The sequence below is a fragment of the Embiotoca jacksoni genome, unplaced genomic scaffold (assembly GCF_022577435.1).
Source record: "Embiotoca jacksoni isolate LCO1_2020_lvr unplaced genomic scaffold, fEmbJac1.0.p SCAF_10, whole genome shotgun sequence".
Classification (NCBI taxonomy): Eukaryota; Metazoa; Chordata; class Actinopteri; family Embiotocidae; genus Embiotoca; species Embiotoca jacksoni.
Window position 1 is genome coordinate 8,012,032 of NW_027185230.1, and position 20,362 is coordinate 8,032,393.

Here is a 20,362-nt window from a genome sequence, read left to right on the forward strand (position 1 = left end):
AATCGATCACGTATAAAGTCTCACCAGGAATTATCCGAGCGTGGTGTAAAACCCTAATTATGAAAAATGTTTGGACAGGCCTCTGTGCGCGCTACAGGGTGGCCCAGCTGAAACTGGGCTTTACGGTGAAACCGGCGAGACATTTTCCATTTCGCAAGAAGTGGAAACACTTAACGTGGTTTAAGATTTTTGTCAAAAGCTTTAGACTAGAACACACCTTCATTACAAAAGGTCATTTATGGCAATTGCTACACGATTTGTAAATTTAAGAGACGGCCAAATTAAGAATTCCATTTTCCTAAATTGTAAGCTATATTAAACCCCTAATTTTCTGAAATATTCCTTCCTGTTGGAGATGGAAAACAAGCCGGAAAAAAATTGCACTGTAAACATTTTTGGTCACATATCCTGAAATATTGCATAAATGACGTGACAAATTATGGTATAAAAAGATTATTTTTTATTTTCGTTTCATTTTAAAGAGGGACAATATCAGAAGCAATAAGAATAAAAACCATTTCATAAAAATAATGTAATTTTCTTAATCAAATGAGGAAAAACAGCACAAACTAAATATAAACATGAATTGAATGTTATTTGTAAAGACTTTTTTTGTAATATATTTCTCTAGTAGGCTATAACTAAACCTGTGAAGCAGATATAACTGGTTATAATTAGACCTGCTCCAAACTACATTGTAGTGTGTAATAAACCATTTTTTAAATGTTTATACACCGTTTAGAAATGCTAATGCAGGGAGAAGTTCATTCTGGTGACATGAAGGTTATTTTAAACCTCAAGGTGGGGTCACTTTGTCTTTTACAGGGAGGTTTCAGGGAGATAAAGGCAGCCACACTAACTGTAAGTATTTACACTCGCACTGGTGAGCTGGCCAATCCACCCAGAGCTTGTACAGCTCACCCACAAACGTGTCCAGTTTGGTTAAAAACATGTCCACAGAATGTCCACCCGTCTCACAGCTTCCACAGTTTTCTTGGTGACCATCTCTGAATGTCTCCTCATTCCTGTGGAACAACATCAGTCGTCTCAGTCGTCACATCCACAGCATCCAATGGGGAGACGTGTTGCTGGGATGTGTGTGTGGGGGAGGGAGGGGGGGTGAAGGTGCAGAAGATGTGGAGGAAAGGCTGGAACAGACATGTCAAGGATATGTTTGTACTCATAAATATTTTATTTTATCCTCCATGAAGAGTAGAAAGAAACACAACACTGTCCTGGTCTTGCAGCTGGTAGTCCAGTTCCCCCTGAGGTTTAAAAAAAACAAAAAACACACAATATTCAATATTGTGCACAACTCAAAAGAGAAATATCTGTGTATTAATACGAACGTGTGTATTACTCCTGTGTTCCCATTGGGGTCCAATCAATGACAAACTTTTTTATTTCATTTACATCCTGTGTTGAGGCCTGTAATTGAATCAATTCATTCCAATTGAAGCGTTCAGACTGTGCGTGCATGTAAATATGTGTTCAGATACGAGACCCCAAGGACAAACTTGTCGTGCAGCTGCTTCCACATGATATGAAACATTAACCGAATCAGGCAAAATGAACGACCTCAGTATCAGAGAATACGTAGGTTAACCTTCCCACTCGCACATAAACAATCCGACTGATTTAAACATCCACATAGGCATTTTTAGTTATAGATCTCCACATGTCATTTAACACTAACAGTGCTTTCTGAAACAGAAAATATAGCTCTAAAAGAGCTAAAAATGTAAACAATGAATATCACACACACACACGCACGCGCGCGCACACACACACACACACTCTATACCATCTGACAGTGAACGTGGCTCCCAGTGCTCACCATTAGCTCCCAGTCTGCATCATTGATAAGCACCAGAATCCCAGGCCTCCTGTGGGAAAATACACCGTTTTCAGTCAGACGTGGCTCCCAAAGGTAAAACCAGACTCGAGCACAGGCGAGTAAAAGCTACAAACAGGTAGCTTGTTTGTACCTCCTGCATGCCCTACACGACCACTAGTGAAATTTGCATCCTGCATCTACTAAAAACAAACAAACAAATGAATCATATAAAGTGCTTTTTTTCTTTTTTTTTAGATCAGGAAAAAATATAAACTTTAAATTGGTTTAAAAAAAAATTAAATACCACAGAAGTAGTACAACACAAATTCAAATGATTTTAAATAAAGAAGAGGTGGAAAGGTATTTGTTTTAATCTTTGGCATGAGATAAAAAAAAACAACAATTCTCCAAATTTGATGCTGTCAAATCACACCGATTAAAAAAAACCCTGATTATCAGTCAGTATTTATTCTTGTTGCCAACTACAGTTTATTCTGAAATGTTTTGAGGAGGTGAAAATGGGAACATTTGTTTGAAACAGCCTGATGAACAAGACTAATGTAATTTACATGTAAAAATATGTTCAGAAAGAGTCATTACAAAACAAATCATTTAATTTATGGCAAACTGCAATTGTCTTGTATTTTTATTTAAAAAAAATTTAAATGTAAAAAAATCAGCAGACTATTATGTTTGAGAGGATGGTTGTCAGTCAGATTTGCATGTGTGTGTGTTACGTCGTCATTGCTGGTAATGCAATGTACATTTAAAGTGCTCCATCTGCAAATATGCAGAGTTTACCATTTCAGTCACAATAATCCAATTGTTTTCTATCTAACAAGAAGTGAATGTAACAATGTTTTTCTTATTTGAGACCTATGAGGCAAAAGAGTGGAGAGATAATTAGAAAAAAAAAAGTCTGGTAATTAATGGGGTCCCAAGAATAACATTGAAAAGAGGATAATGGTGAAAATAGGGGACGGTTTCAGCAGGCACCTATGGGTGCAATCTTTTAAACAGATGCTGGCGTGTTTATAATTTTAACGGAGGAAAGTTTAAGCCATGTTGATGGTGAGATAAGAGCTGAAGCAGATACTGATGCCTCCTCATACTGTTCATATCCACCTTATAGATGCTCTATGACGTCAATGAGGAAGGGCAATGTGAGAGGAACAAACATACGAGTGTGCACACCCCCCAAAAAAAAAAAACAGGCAGTCGAGAGAAAACAAAACAAAAAAATAGAAGAAAAGGTAATGATTGTAAACTAAATCACACACAGCATCCACAGACCTTTTAAAAAAAAGATAATCAAGCTACACCTTGATGATGGTTTGCTAAAAAAAACAACAACTGCATGCTGCCAACATAAAGTACACACAAATAACACACATCTAATCTATAAGGTTTATAGGTAGCCCAGCTTTTTCTCCATTCATTGGTTAGATGGTGCTATAAATAGTACTGCACAAAGGCAGCTGTAAAAGTCAGCCAGTCCTATAAGGCTGCTGTGAGCCCTGAAAGCACACACACAGACATGTACACACACATGCGTACAAACACACAAGCTGACGTGCACACAGGTAATCATCTTACTGAAACCTATAACCTGCAGGCTGGACTGTTTTATTTTCTCCTCCAGCATTTCAGCAGTTTTAACTGCAGGAGAAATGCTTGAGGAATCTCCCTGACACTAACATGTCTACGTCCGGATTTTGATAAAAAAAAAAGATATATATATATATATAGTCATTTTTGAGTGTTTCGATTTTTCTGCTGTGGCAGTGCCATGTTTTACACATCCTTTAAGGTGATTCTGCTGCACATAGATCAAGTGTGTGTCAAGTGCACTCACACAGAGTCTCCCTGGATAAAGAGCTCGGGTCGTTCCTTCAGCAGGTTCCGCTGGATCCAGACCAGCAGCTGCTTCATGTCCCCTACAAAACACACACACACACACACACACACACACACACACACACACACACACATCTCCATGATTTCGGAGGACATTACATTGACTTGCATTCATTTTCTGGAAATTTACCCAAACCTTAATCCTAACTATGACTTGTCTAACCTTAATCTAAAGCAAGGCTGCTTTCTCAAATCTAATGATTTACATTGTTGGGACGTAGTTTTTGTGTCCAAAAGTGAGAAAAGGGGAGACAACACAGACAGATATATCTTACGTCTACATACACACTCACAGAAACCATATACAGGCAGACAACAGAGGTCAGAGGTCAGGGGTAAAGGGTAAAGGTGCATGGTTCCAGCCCCCTGGTCGATGTGACGCGACAGAAGCACCAGGCGGGACAGGGTGTGTGTGTGTGTGTGTGTGTGTGTGTGTGTGTGTGTGTGTCTGGGCATGTATATTTATGAGAGTGAATGTTGCGGGGGGGTGGGGGTGGAAGGGGAGGACACTGGAAATGGGGGGGTTGACTGATGTCAATGGCCAAGAGCGACATTGTTCACCTTGGGTAGAAAGAAATTAAATTAATGATTTGCACGTATAAATGTAGAACTGAAAAACAAAAGGACCATCTACAGCTTGACATGCCATTTTCAAAAGGTTAAAATGAGGAAAAAAAAAAAACTATTAAGATATTAAACCAGACATCAAGGTCTTAAAAAAAAACAAAAAACAGAGGGCATTATATTTCTTTCAAGTTTCAGTGCACGGCTTAAAAAGCACATTTGAGGATAATAATTTTCTGTCACCCATTAAATGCAATGCTTCTCATCTGAGCTGGAATATCAGCGCGGCCTGAATCTTCTATGAGTCTGACCTCTTGAACAATCAGATCGACCTCGTCTCAACAATAGGGTGAGCCTCACTCAGACCGACTGACCGCCACAAAGGCAACGCCAATGAGGGGTTTTAGGATAAATCCCCACTAAACAACTAACAATGAATATATTATTGTTATGGCCAACGTTAACGTTCAGATTCAAGGTGGGGTGAGAGCCTTTGAGTGAGTGAGTGAGTGAGTGAGTGAGTGAGTGAGTGAGTGAGAAATCTAATATTTTCCTGATAACAATTCCTGGTTGTGTCTTTGTCTGTCTCTGTCTCTGTGTGTATGTGTGTATGTGTGTGTATGTGTGTGTGTGTGTGTGTGTGTGTGTGTGTGTGTGATCACAGCTGTCTACTTGATGTACATTAGCTTGGCGACTCGTGATAACACTTGAGAGCAGGTCGGCAATTGCCTGTAACCACCTGCCCCCCCCCCCCCCCCAACACACACACACACACGCCCACCCAACACGCACCATCAAAATGAACAGAATCTGCCTCCGTGACCAGTTTACACAGGTATGAAAAGAACAGAGGAGATGAAATGTACAAGGAGAGAGAGAGAGAGAGAGAGTAAATAAACAGAGTGAGCAAATACACTGCAGGAAAGCAGAAGAGAGCGGCAGCAGATACGAGGGCAGGCGGACGACATCAAGTCATCCCGAGGCAGGTGTAAGGAGAGCGGCTTAGATGTAGCAGGTAGGCGTCGAAGTGTTCAGATTCAGGAGTTCAGCTGGATCAAAGGAAGAGTTTACAATCACGTAAAAACGGTGCAAATGTAGCAGGTCTGGCATGCAATACATTCAGACAAATTCAGGGGGGAAAATGTTGCATGATCACAGAGGATTTTGCTTTACATTTCAAAGAATTATTCTTCAAGATGCAAAATGCAAGCTTGCACTTTGCATTTACACCAACCACAAATGAACTCGTGTGAGCATTTTGGTGTCCAAAAATTGGAATTCACCAAAACATCTTCCCAATTATGAAATTATACTAATAAGGGCATTCATCGTGTGTTTTTTATTTTCTGGCTTCCAAAGTTGAAGGGTTTAATTATTTATCAATAGAATAATGAAACTTGAACGTTATCATCATAATCAACCTTTGCTGATAAGAGAACTTTAATTATAAATAGGAACAAGATAAAAAATGAGGTAAAATATAAAGTAAAAAAATATATATGGATATAAAACATTAGTATAGGAACCTGCTTGGTCCCTGTTGGCTATGAGGGCGACAGACTGTGCAGATGATATGTGACGCGTGTGAGTGAATGCGTGCGTGTGCACCGTGGTCAGGTTAATTGCAGTGCTGTCTGCCAGCTCAGTAGTATAATGATAGTGCAAGTTTTCTACGGTTACACACACACACACACACACACACACACACACACACACACACACACACACACACACACACACACACACACACACACAGTACTAGGCAGTGAATATTGACCTGCACCTCTGCAGGGCTAAAAACAGAGCTAATCACTCCAGCAGTCATAACTCCTTCTTTGTGGTGACTCCTTTCTTTGCACTCCTACGGCCTTTCACTATTGGTATTTTTCTCCACCATTACCCTTATTCGCTCTCTCTCTCTCATAAAAGTTGCTCTCCTCCCCTCTTTCTCTCCTCCACCTCTCTCCATTCTCTTTTATGTTCCCCTCTTTTAACACACACACACACACACACACACACACACATGTTTAAAGTTGCACACAGAAAATAAATAGCTTGCTTTAGCTCAATACACAGGTGGGTAATAATTCTAACTTTCATCGATTCAGCTTTTTTATAACGGAAACGTCAAGGCGCTACCCTTTTAGTGGCTTTCTTGTAAAATGTTACGCAGGTCTACACATTCAAATCATCAACAGCCCCAACCAAAAAGACATGCTTATATAGATGAAGTGCATCAGAGATGAAAGACAATGTAAAAAAATTTTTTTTTTTTAAAAATGAGGGGTTGAGAGGTGGAAGGGAAGAACGAGGACACGGAGAGGCTCAGAGGTGAAGCTTTTTGATGGCGCTTTGCAGTCCAGGTAAAGAAACAAAAAAAAGAAAATGAGGGAACAAACAGACAGGAGAGAGGGAAAATGCGTCACGGGCTCCTAATGCATCCTGGGAAAGCTGCGCTGCGTGGGTGTAAAGGAGACATGGAGGGAGGGGAGAGAAAAAGGCGCCATTTTGATGCCGATTCAAACCATTCCCGCTTTTCTTTTGTGTGTGCAGTCTTAGCCCCCTTTCTTCTTACGCGTTTCTGTCTTCGCGTAATTATGACGGTCATGTGAGGGGGATGAGCTATCCATCTTTCTGCTGATGTGAGGGGCAAAACTGGTGTGGTCCTACGACCACGGGGGTTTTGTTGTGCGTGTACGAGCGAGGGAGAGAGTCAGATAGAGAAAGAGAGGGGGTGGGGTCTTTCAGTCGAGGGTCATCAATCACCGACTGGGGTCAAAGAGAAATACGAAGGATTCAGAACCAATTATATCTGCCTTCACTGCAACCCCCCTCCTGTGCTCACACACACACTCGTACATTAGTTTAGAGCAACATTTTCAGAATCCGCAGACGCAGACGCAGAACCAGCCTCGACTTAATATCACAATACGCAAATAGACCTGGAAAATGTAACGTGGAAATGTGTCCTCCCGTGATGCAAAAACTCTGAAGTTCGTGTACTATGTGGCAAAACCTGGACACACACACACACACACACACACGCACATACGCACACACACACGCACGCACGTCAGCTGGTGCAGCAAGGTCATATCAGGCTGACATTCTCTGTTCTGGTCAACTTTTGTCTTTCTGTTGTCGTGGTAACATCAGCACCATGGACGAACACCCTTTGTTTAGTCAAATACCAAAGACATATATTTCTCTTGTTTGTTCTGTCTGTCTGTCTGTGTGTCTGTCCGTCTGTGTGTCTGTGACACACACACACACACACACACACACACACACACACACACACACATATATATATATGTATATATATAGTAAAATCACAAGTAATTTTAACCTCAAGGCAGCTGCAATTCACACGCTATACTTTGACTCTCTGGGTCCTAGGGTGGCTTTGGGAAATAAAATCAGGCTGCAGGCAGGTTTTTCCTCGTGCATGCTGAGTTAGTGACCTGTACTGGAAGGAACATGAATTCCTCTGCAAAATAAAAATCTAATCAATTTGGGTCCTGGGCTGAAAAACTTTTTACGAATTGAGAATTGCGCACACGACCGCCGAGGCAGCAGAAATATTCTCTTCTGCCACGCGACTCCTCTCTGGCAAGCCACAGAAGAAACATTAACGTCCTTTAACCCTCTTTTAACACCCTCCCTTCACACACACATACATCAGCATTACCAGTGGGTTGAATTGACAAGGGGAAAAAGGGTGAGTCAATTAAGAGAAAGAACAGGCAGCCACACAGATGTTAGAGATGAGGATCCAAAAAAGGCATGATAATGCAACCCACGTTAGTTCACCAGCAACTAAAGGGTTAACCTACACTTGCAATACTGAAGTTTACCAGAGAGGCGCTCTAGTGCATGTCTGCAGCGTAACGAGCTACCCCACTTAAGAATTTCATTAAGCCAATTTTTGCTTACTAGTTTCGAGGAACTTTATTTCTTTTGCTCGTTAACCAGACTGAGTCCTAAAGGAAGACAATCTCCAGTGAGTGGTGAATGCATGTTGCCAACAGTTAGCCGGTTGCTGTAGAGATACGGAGGAGGATGGTTGCAACACAGTTCACAATACAGCGGGTATAGATAATGGATGAATAGAGTACCATGATAACACTAAGTAGCTCTCAACCCAAATTGAGGCTAAAATAATTTACCAAGCAACAAATTTTAATCTATCGGTCTTTCTTCCCCAAATCATAATGCTGTTTATTTTCTAAATTATTATAATTTCCTTATAGAGCTATAAGTAAAGGGTGAGGCCATCGTAATCCGTAAAAGAAACAAACTCTTCTGCATTTTAAACTTGATTTACTTTCATTATTGCCATTCAGTCATTTCCAAACTATTCTATAAGTGACAATAATGACATAGTTCTTGTGCACCAAAAAGTCTTCACTCACAGGTGTTTAAAATAACAAAATACACACCATGAAGAAGCCGAGTTCATGTGCTGCTGGGCAGACGACCGACTGATCACACTGCATTGACAAAAAGACCAGTTCAAATATCAAAACGTGAGGCGTGAAAAGTTGAGTCGGTTCAGATGTGTTGGACATGTTGGACGTCCAAGTGTCCCATCATGAACACACCCCAGATGAAACCAGTCTCTGCTCTTTGCAGTATATAAACAGGCAAAAACTGGAATGATCCTTTAAATTCTAATTCTAAACTCATTGTTCCTTTGGTTTCATCAGATTAACTTGTCTGATGTGTTGCGACCTTGAGGAAATCACTGTCTCGTGTTTGGTTTTTTTCCCCGATATGGACCATCGGAGGGCTCTAGCATGCACAGAGAGGTGACGGGTGATACTCACAAGATTCTGATTGGCTCGGAAGAGTCACATGATGTTCCTTGACGCGACCAAAAAGCAGCTCCGCTCCACCTCTAGACAAAGAAAGGGCCACATATATAAATAAAGCATTTGTTTTTGTGGCATTTATCTCTATCTGGATTCTATTTGTTCCAATAAAAAAATACACTCAGAACTATTAAAAAAAAAAAAAAAAAAAACACACATTGTGACACTGTGGGAGTGATGCACGCAATACAGGAAGAACTAGCTGTCAGTTAACATGAAGTTGAGTTAAAAGTTGAAGAAAATGAAAATAAAGTTGCTGTTTAATCCCGGCATTAATTTACTTTAAAAACAAGAATGAAGATGACAGAAAAAGAGGTCATAAGTAGAAGATTACGTTGAAGCCCCCACTATCAAAACAAAAACACATTTACTGGTACAACATTTAAGCAACACGCATAAACAACAGGATGCCGGATTAAATATGTAAAAGCCATCTTTGGTTACTATCACGAGAAAAAGAGAAAAGTCTCTTGTGCCGGTGGTTTCAGCTGCGAGGGTGTTGCACGATGCTACGCGGCAACCAAACTGCGACGTCACATGACTCTGAAAGCACAGCTGGGAAACTTTTGGGGGTTCAGGTCCAAGTCAAGTCTCAAGTCTTCTCGAGCAAACTGCGAGTCAGAAACACAAGTCTCGTCATGTCTGTAAAAGCAGAACATTACAGTGACAAAACGTCTGGAGTTTTTCTACCAAAGTTTGTGGTAATGGTGCCGACACCCACTCTTTGTGGGACTTAGTCCGAACAATTAAATGTTCATGGTGTGCAACTGAGGTTCGGCAATATGATGATATTGTATCGTGCCAGATGACAGAGATTAGCCAGCCATTCATATATTGTTGCGGAAGGCTATTGTGGGGAAATGCTGCAAATCAATGAGCAATACATTAAGGGCAATATTGGATTTTGAAAATAAGCATTTCAATGTAATGTTTTCACCACAATATAGAGGAGGCACTGATGAAGTACTGAATTCCTTTCAGTTATTTCATCTATTTATCTGATTTTCTAGAATATTTGAAAATTCATGAAATATTGAACTCATTAGGGGAACTAATGTCGTTGAGCACAAAGCCCATTTGATGCTACTTCCTACACTACCTTTTAAAAAGGGAATTATTGTACTTCCTACTCCACTACATTTATCCGACAGCTTTAGTTCCTTTAATTTGGGGATTGCGACACAAATTGAATAATATAACGAGCTTTGAAAATACAACACGTTGTTAAAGATTCAACCAGTGGTCTCTAACCGTATTGTCTTTTGACCTCTTACAAAAATGAGCGTGTAGTCGGGGTTACATTTCATATGTTTAGGAGTTGTTAACAGCTCCACCAAATATACAATAAAAATTAAAAAATAAATAAAACTTGTGTTGTATTTTTCTTTCCTCTCTCTCAATAATCATATGATGACTTCTTGGATTTATCTGCTGTCCCGGGATATAAAACTGCAGTCGGGTAAACTAGCTCCACCTACAGCAGCTACAACAGTAACATGCTGCCGACCCACTGATGCCTCAGTATTAATAATCTAAATGATGTCAGATAATAATAATAATAACAACAGTCGGCGGGACCAAACCAGAACTTTTACAAATTCATATTTTAACTAGGCTGTCATTTTGCTGCTAATAATTCTGTACTTTTTTACTTCATGAGAATTGTTCTTGCAGAACCTTTACTTGTAATAAGTACTTTTTACTGTACTAAAGGATCTGAATACTTGTTCCATCTGTTTTTTTCCCCCCTATTAATTAAATTAATTTATTTCCTTTTAAATCCTATTAATTTTTTCCCCTATTAATTAAATTAATTACCTGTTGTGCACGGGATAAAATAAAATAAAAAATAAAAAAACAACAAAGACTCAAAGTTACGTTAACAAAGTATCAACTCCACAACAAAACAACACGTGTTCAGTCGTCCAATAGAATCTCGTCATCGTTTGTGACGTAATTCCGACTCGTCCGCACATCTGGCTGTCTGAGCTTCCGTCCTTCCTCCGCGGCTCTCTGCTCACATCCGACCTGCTCGGTCTGCGGAGTCGGTCGGTCCGCAGCAGTCGTGTTTCAGATCCGAGGCCGTGCAGCGTTTTCCTCTCCCTGCTCGTACGCTGCACGTGTTTAGCGTTAACGCACGTGATAAACCCATCGTAAAACGTTTTTAAATACAACCTACCCAAACTCCAGACGAATCGCTACGGGCGCTGCCATACTTGTCGGCACGTGGAGGAAGTGCGTACAGGAAGTCGGAAGTGACGTCTTTAAATGTCTTTTGTGACGTTTTTTTTTTTTTTTTTTTCCAAAACGATCAGAAACCCTGATATTACGTAAGAACAAATATTTTGTGTGAAGTTAAAATAGTGGTAGTGGTACATTTATCACCCGTATATTGTTATTTAATCAACATTCACCTATTTCACTTTATTTCTTCAGATATTCAAACGACCAAAATCAAGTGCAGTCTCATATAGTCTATAAAGCAAGTTCGTAATTTATGCATGACGATTTGTTTCAATTCAAAATTGTTTGTTCAAGACACGTGATGGATTTTATAGTCCTCTACTATCTATGTAAACAAAAAAATTGCATGACCAATCCATGTTTAGTTTGGACTGAAAAATAGTTTGTTTTATTTTTTTGTTTGTTTGGTTTTTTTCTTGGGCGGGGGGTGTCATATTTATTTTGACAGTAGGTCAGTAACTTTGATTTTAATAAAATATAAGAAGCTTTTGAGCAAAAGAGGTAGTTTATTTTTGTCCTTTCGATAGACAACCTTGTCATGGTTTCAGATATTTAAAAGATCTTATTAAATGAATCACTACACTTTGTTTCTAAGCCACAATAACTCTGCATCATGATGGTGTGCCCATTTAAGAACTCGTACTCCCTTGGACTTGACTTTAACTAACTCCGCATATGCATGCCTGCGCGTGTTTGCTTTGTGTCCGTCAATACAAAAGTGTGCAGAGGCATGACATGAGTGTGTGAATGCACATCTGTCCCCTCTGTCCCTTTCGCCCTTCTTACACACATCCTCAATCATACGGGTGACAGTTCCAGTCCCATTATGCAGGGCGGGTATAGGATGAGGTGGGGGGGGGGGGGGGGGTGTGGGGGGGAGGGGGAGTGTATGGTCATAAGTTTGAATTGCAAATCTGCTGCCTTCTGTTGGCGTCCAAGCCTTAGCAGGCCCTTCCTTGTCTTCATTCATGTGTTAATGAGGAGTCAGCGCAGGGGCACATAGACAGATCGACCAGGGGCCTGGCGGGTGCGAGGGAAGTGTGAGGCGTGGGTGAGGCGGCAGGCGGGAAAATGAGAGGAGTCTTCTGACAGAGGAGGCTGCGGTGGAAATTTTGAAAGATAACGAAGACGCGGGGAGAGCGGTTACTGGTTGCAGTATTTTGTCCGAGAGGGAATGAGGAGTATCCTCACTTGGTGCAAACAGTCACGGGGTGAACTCAGAGGGAGGCAAAGAGGCAGAAGATGAGGTGTGGGGGAGATTTTGTATGGCCACAACTTTCGTGGTTATAGAGTGAGTCATCCAGGAATGATCACACCATCACTGCATGTCATGTCACATTTGTTAAGTTGCCCTGGTGTTTAGGTAGGGCAGGTGGTATAACAGGGACTTTTATTTCTGTTTCCATTTCAGTATGCAGTAAATGACCTATTAAATGAATTTCATAACAACTCACAAGGCTTAAGCCTTCCTGTTCTTTGTGTTTTACTGGAGCTAGAAAACAAAGTGAGTATTTTAAATAGTTCTGGAGGGGTGAGGCTTGTTTTTTTTTGTTTTTTTTTTAAAGGTTTCTGTTTCTTTTCAATTTCGGTGCAGGCGTGCTAACTCCCATGTCTATAACACAACACAGAATACATTGTTCTTTTCTCTGCTTTCATTCACACCGTTTAAATTACAATTTGTCTGCTGTGCACCAACTCAAAAACATGATTCACTACATAATCCATGAAGTCAAATATTTTTATAAGATTATTTTTCATTAATTTGATTCCATAAATTCACATTTGTCACCTCTAATGTGGCAAACAATGAATATTTTCTTGATATTTTTTTTGTCCCGTCTTCATCCTGTACCCTAAACAAAAGTCAACCGTCTTCACCTCTCACTACTCATGCTTGGATATGACTTCAGACATTGAGAAATTTCACACTCAAGTCAATTTCTAACCCTAAATCCACTAAAATTACGAAACATCAGGGTGAAGTTTTAATCCCTGTCACCCTCACCTCCGCCCCCATCAATATCTGCCTAGATGGACAGCAAACGTCAATGCTCCACTTCTAGGTTTCAGCTACAGAGCAGCCAAGGTCACACATGATCAGATGACAATGACCAACACAACGGATTAGCTATAGAAGGACTGGGGGGAGAGATTAAGGGTGAATTGATGACGGCTGGCTGGCTGGTCAGCCGGCTGGCTGGCTGGCTGGCTGGCTGGCTAGCTGGGAGGCCTGGGAGATCTTGGGTCTGTTTCAATAAGGAACATAAAGAGGTGAAATTAACATGTACCATGATATCAAGCAGAGAGAATCCTCTTAGAGATTACATCCATAACATGTTACGCCTATGGAACTGTACGGACAGGGGAGACAAAGACGAGAGCATTATGATTATCTGTTGTGGCAGATTACGGGGCATCCTACACTATTTGATTCTATTGTGTTCTTGTCAATACGTCAAAAATCCGTCAAAAAGAGTCACAAAAATGTAAATTGTTCTACTTTCTCTTTTTCTCAGGAATTTTATTTTGCCTGGAATAAACTTGACCCCCTCCTTCAGTGTAACAGCTGCCAGGACGCACCACTGCCTTCCTCATGAAGGGTGTACGCAGCAACAGCTAAGCAGCACTCCTACAACATCTGTGTTGCGGTGCGCGCGCACACACACACACACACACACACACATCGACAAAAGCTCACATTGATACACAAACATATGCATGCACACATACGGACACAAACTGACACATACATGGACACACACGCACACTCCATCTGTCTTTTCCACCTCCCACTGCCAACACCATGGGTCTGTCTGCAAAACAATGTGTGATGCTTCACACAACACGCATGCTCAGCGTCAGTGCACGTCATGGTACATTTTCGGTTAAGCACAGGATACATACTCGCCTATTCTCATGATATAATGACCATGAAAAAGATTAACAGAGTAGCTGAAGTGCCCAGGGTTGTGCACAGTCCAGAAAACGTGTAGCCTAATAAGGATCATACAGGATGTTTTTGTTTTTTTTAAGTTGGTGAGGAACTAATAATAAATAAAAACTCAGAAAATGAGTTGCTGCCTACTACTTAAACCTAAACTGGACCAGGAAAGAGCAGGTGTATGAGAACAGTTAGAGATGAGGGGTTAGATTTCAATATGTAGGCTATAAAAATATAAAAGGGATCAGGTTTCAGTTTACAGTGAAATGCTGGCCCCTACTGGCCACCAATCTGCATTGCAAGAGGACGGCTCCAGAGGGTCGAGTTTTCACTTGAAGTGGTGGTGATGGTGGGACATAAATACATATGCACTACAGCAGAGCAACTCGGCATCATCTATATTATTTTCCTGTCAACAAAATATGTAAAGAAAGAAGTCTCTTGATCCCCTTACTTTCAGTGGTTTGAAGAACTACTCAGATCTTTTACACAATGTAGGATTATGCTTGTAAACCTCTCACAATACAGAATCATTTGGACAGATAGTCGGTTTAGACCAGCCTAGTATCTGGAACGACCCCTGGATTGTTTGAAGGGGCAAATTTGGACCCACGGTCTACCCAATCACAGAGTGGGGCCAGCCTGATTTGTTCCAGAAGATGTAAATCTTAAAAATGAGTCACAAATTATTTAAATAATTTCCCTCTTAAACAGCTAAACAATTTTCTACACCATCTGAGCACTGTAGTAAACAAGAGGTGGAACAGTCTATTAATGGATCAGCAGGAGATAATCTGCATCTATATTGTTAATGGATTAATGAAGTTATTTGTGCAAAAACGATTAACATTGATGGTTTCTGCTTCTGTTTTAAGGAGTTGCTATATCTCTGGGTTTTGGACTGCGGCTCAGACAAAACTGTCGGTGAGCCACTTGTTTCTATCGTTTGGCAATTTACAGACCAAACAATTGTTGCATTAGACAGGCAAAACTATACCAGCGATGTGCTTTCACTCTGAACAAAGACTCCAACTCATTGACACAAGCAATCTTTTTATTTGAAAAAGTGAATTGCTATATACAATACGTAAAAAAAACATGAAATCAGTCCTTCGATCACTTTTTCATTATCTCATACAACAGGAGAATCCACCCACTGTCAGAGCATTCCTGTACAGCATTCAACAGAGGACAAATAAAAACATACGTCATCGTTATCACACCTAAACCAGTAGGCATCCTCTTGGTCTCAAAACACACACGATACATGTGTAATTCCTCTATGTGTATACTGTATGTCTTCAGTATTACAATTCATGATTCAGTGGTTTTGTTTTTTTTGCTGACTGAAGCACACCTCCTGCTGGACCACAGAGGGAACTGGCACATGGCTCCACACTTCATGAACTGTGATCTGTACAGCTGGATAGAAAACAGGGTTTAACACAATAAAACATCCGTTTAATTATCTCCAATATGTAACTCTCGGTCAGAAGCAACAATTTCTGAATTATTTCTGTTTGATATCCGATATGAGTGACATAGGTCATCCATTTGGATAAGAAAAATTTAGGATAGAAGATTTCCTAAAATCTTCTGAATGTATGTGTGTTCCTTCAGGGGTCTCAGCTGTTGGTTGACATGAGTGCATAGCACTGAGAGTTGGCTCTCAGGCCTGTATACTGTTAATACAGCCATAATATAACACTGAATAGTCACCCAAAATAGTAATCCCATAGAAATAAAAGTATTCCAGTCGTTTTATTAGCTCTATTGCTGAAACACAAATTCAAAACATTACAGAGGACATTCCCTGTAGCACAGCTGTGGTATACACATCCTTATATTGACTTCATTCAGGTTTCAAACTGTAAATAAAAAAATAAAAAAAATCAAACTGAAAAATAATGAAAGATGACAGATTTTCTCTGTCTGTCGGGTATCGGTAAAGATTTTCTACAGACACAAAGTATCTTCACGGAATCATTTGTATATTTCTCAAGTTTGACACATCTATATATGTAAATGATTAAAGCAACATTTTACTTGGTGTAACATTTAGAGGTGCATGCATCAACTGTTTGAATTATTTCTGCAAATTTACAAACTGAAGCTCGAGTCAGCATGTTCGTAAATGTTCATACACAAAGTGAAACATTGCTTTAACTGAATTTCATGTGTACACGCTTTGTATTTCTTCTCCTTCATGGAGCTGTTTTGAGCTACATTTTGTGCACAGGAGACGCAATATCAACAGAGGGAGGTTGCTTTGTCCTCTCAACATTTTTAACAACTCAAAGCCCTCACTGAAGTTGCTGCGTTGCTTCCGCAAATGGTTCGTTTCTGATACATTTATTAATGCATGCCTGATACATTTTTAATGGGATTCAATGGGACTGCTTGATACATATTTAATGAGACTTTATGAACAGGGTTCCCTCAGAATGAGCACTGGCAGATTCTCATGAGTTTCATAAAGCAATGTCCAGAATGTTTTGATATTCTTTGATCTTGACAAATAAATAAGAAAAAAAACAAAACATGAAACATTAATGACATACTAAAAATTAAGGAACTTAAACACCCTTGCCGACGCACGCACGCACGCACACACACTCATTCATTCATTCACACAGACTAAACATGTATGAGCTATGCAAGTTATTATCATTTGGGCTACAGTGTGTGACAGCAGTGTCTGTGTTAAACTGGAGCGAAGCCAGATTCTGTAGCTCTGTTTGGCCCTCTGGACACACCATACAAGTGTTACTGGTTGTACCGGAGGAGCTGGTCACCCTTCTCCCCTATCTCCTTTTCCACTTAGCTTGTCTCCTCTCCCTTGCATTTAAATATTTTAGCGCTAAGTGAGGACGTCCACAGAGAGGAACAGAATACACTGCGCCTTACCGAGTCTACAGTGAGTGCAACACATGTTATAAGTGAGACTCTCCTTTCCGTTTTCCTCCTGCTCACTGCACATGCTCTTTTAGCTGCCTCTTCAGTCACTCTCACTTGTCCCAGTGTTCAAGCTGGACACTGCCACGTCATCCTTTGCGATGCAAAACAAAGCCCATACCATTATGATTGGTAAGTGCAAATGAGAGTGTTTTGGCGATGTCGGTTGTCGGGGCTCGGTGCTATAGCTCGCTGTGACGCACAGGAGGCTCTAGCTTGTGTGATAGGGCGGTGAGGACCTTGTCGAACTTCTCGTAGCGCTCCGTTTGGCTGCCCTCGGAGCCGCGGCTGCCCCACAGGAGCCGCATCTGAAACTCCGTCTGGAAGATCTCGTGTATCTCTGTTCGTTCCTGAAATCCTGCACAGGAAAGGAGACAAAGTTACAGCATACAGATGACATTATAATCGGGATAATCGTAGTGAAATACAGATAATCATAAAAAGAAAAAAAAAAAATATATATATATATATTTTTTTTTTTAAATGCATTTTGCAAAGTTTCAGACACATTTAAAATGACACAAAATAATTGCAACTACATCTACTAAAAGACTTGCCAGAGCTTTGAACCAAATCTCAATCTTCATTAGCGCTTTATTCCCCGCTATTTATGACCACTTATTACCACTTGAAAGACTCATACTTAAATCACAAGATGACACTGGAGCCAGTTCATTTACTGATGATCAACATGGGATTAGGTCGAAAGCTCTAAAAAGTGCACCTTTGAGATGCAAGTACGTGGTCACCCATAATGTTGGAGCATGAACCTCCATGGTCAAATATAATGATTCTGTCACTCATGCAGTGGGTCTGCAGGGAAATCAACCTGTTCTATGATGTTTTAGACGATTCATTTCTCCCCTGTAATCCATAAAGTACAGCTTTCAACCTGAACTCTATAAATGAGCTAAAGATGGATGTTGAACATTTAGATTTTAATTGTATGAAATAAGCTGCACTTTGGCTGATAGAACTGTTGACTGAGGTCAGGATGATCAATAGCTGGATATAATAGAAAACAGATGTGAACTGATGACTATTGACAGACTGTTCCATAAAGCAGTAATGTCCTCAAACTGAGAACCAATGGTGAGGTATTGAGGATCAATACAATCAATATAGTGACCACACACACACACACACACATGATCATTACATCAAATCAGTGATCAGCGTTTACATCCATGCTAGGCTGATTTATAAAGCTATCACAGACACAGTCACAATAACCAACTGATGCTAAGCAAATATGATATTAAAATCATGACTAAACACAAACCACAGCAGATTAGTCGCGAGGGTACATGATCACAAAGCAATATATTGGACTGTTCAATATTTGGACCTCGATGTTATTACAAGTCATTCTTAGGGGAACATGAGAATCTTACCCTGCAATTTGGTCTCTGCATTGGTTCTGTAGATTCCTCCGTGATGTGCAATGGTACGAGCTGCCTCTAGGTGGTACATAACCACATCTACTCCCACCTCCACACTCTCCCACGGCTCCAGCGTCTCCCCGAGGGCCAAGCCGCGCTCCAACAAAGACAGGACGGGAATGATGTGAGGGAAGGAGGTGTTGGACAGGGCACTTGATTCTGGGAGCAAGGGAGAATGTTAAGTTGTAAATAAACACGCACTGGGACAATTTAGTATGAAACACAGAAACTAGAAGGATCTCACCTTTGCCGTCGTTCATATTCTTCATGAAAGGTTTGAGTTTCTTTTCATATAGAATAGCGCCCTCTGTATGTCTCTGACGTAAAGTTACCCATGTCTGCTCCAGCCGGGAAATCTGAAGACACAACAAGAATTATTAGATTGCATTTGACAATGAACTTTGAAGGAAACCTCTGCACCTTCTGTGCTGATCATAATGGATCGTATGTCTCTTACCTGTGGCAGCTCCAGGGCTCTCATCACAGCAGCGAAACCAAACATGTTGCCCAGATTGCTCTTCAACTCTGCTGCTAACTGGATGGTCTTATGGAGCAGGGCCGCCCTCTCCTCAGTGCTTCCCGTACAGCCTAGCAGATCCACAGCCATCATGATGGACATGGTGTAGAACCTGAGAGAGAGAGAGAGAAAAAAAAGGTGGTGCTGTTTAATGAAAGTGAATTTCTGCTGATAGAAAAGCAGGAGACTTTGAATCAAAGCCTATATTGAAAGCCATCCTGGAAATTCACATTGCGGGTTGATGTAGCGAGTGACCTAATCTGATGGAGCCTTCAGATGTTAATGAAATATATATTATTTAAAGTACTCCAATGAATAATTTTACAAAAAAAGTATATTGGGGGACTTAAGCAAAGTTGAGGAAAAGGACATCACGCGATGCTTTAATACAGCTTAATGCCTCCCATATGGCTTTTAACATCTTTGCTTTAATTTCCAAGCGGTTATATTGAGAAATATTTATTATAAAAATGGGGGTGGAGCATAAAATAAAAAGAAAGTGAACAGATAGTCCTTCCTTCTCTGAGTTCCTTTGATGTTCGTCACCATTAATATTGTCCCAATGTTCTATGTTTCTAGAACATATGTTCTCATCCTTGAAACACTAAACTGTCTCCTTCTATACTCATAAAAGACTCATAGCACCGTTTTCCCCTTCACCCAGTGGTTTCTATCTTTGTCTAAAGAAACCCAATGATGAAGTAAAAGTCCTCCATAATAATCATTAGCTGAAATAATGAGAGCGAAACTGAGTGATGTCTAAAGGAAGACAGTGGGGGGAAAAAAAAGTGCATTTGTACCTCTCCAGTAGGTCAAGTCTCAGCTGGTGTCCATGTGGTAGTGTCAGTAACTCCAGCCCTGAGGAGACTCCCATCATCCTTTGCATTTCTGAGGTTACACCTAATATTCTCGCCACCTGCCAAAGATCAAAGAAAAGATGATCAGTTCTGTGTGGAAGTATGTATTTGCATCTTTGTTTCCATGTACGATTGTGCAAGTCAGCATGTGTGAATGTGTATTTAATTACTCTTCTTTGTATGTGTGTGTGTGTGTGTGTGTGTGTGTGTAAGC

The 20,362-nt window shown here is 40.5% G+C and overlaps 2 protein-coding genes across 5 annotated transcripts in view; both read right to left on the reverse strand.

Annotated features, from left to right (window-relative positions):
- Positions 1–1,169: 1,169 nt before the first annotated feature.
- On the reverse strand, positions 1,170–11,423 carry urm1 (ubiquitin related modifier 1). Its single transcript, XM_069163639.1, has 5 exons — positions 11,372–11,423; positions 9,148–9,218; positions 3,693–3,774; positions 1,838–1,886; positions 1,170–1,265 (listed from the first exon to the last, which is right to left on the reverse strand). Exons 1-5 carry the CDS (start codon positions 11,404–11,406, stop codon positions 1,197–1,199), a joined length of 306 nt encoding a protein of 101 aa, XP_069019740.1. The 5' UTR covers positions 11,407–11,423; the 3' UTR covers positions 1,170–1,196.
- A 3,994-nt stretch (positions 11,424–15,417) lies between these two features.
- The window catches only part of sh2d3ca (SH2 domain containing 3Ca), a 53,719-nt gene continuing 48,774 nt past the window's right edge, over positions 15,418–20,362 (reverse strand). For all 4 annotated transcript variants that reach the window (XM_069163662.1, XM_069163654.1, XM_069163680.1 and 1 more), the window contains 5 exons: positions 20,092–20,207; positions 19,232–19,403; positions 19,019–19,130; positions 18,727–18,933; positions 15,418–17,690 (listed from right to left, as the gene is read on the reverse strand). In XM_069163662.1, coding sequence (XP_069019763.1) covers positions 17,515–17,690; positions 18,727–18,933; positions 19,019–19,130; positions 19,232–19,403; positions 20,092–20,207 — 783 coding nt within the window. In that variant the 3' untranslated portion in view covers positions 15,418–17,514. The remainder of the gene's footprint in view (positions 17,691–18,726; positions 18,934–19,018; positions 19,131–19,231; positions 19,404–20,091; positions 20,208–20,362) is intronic.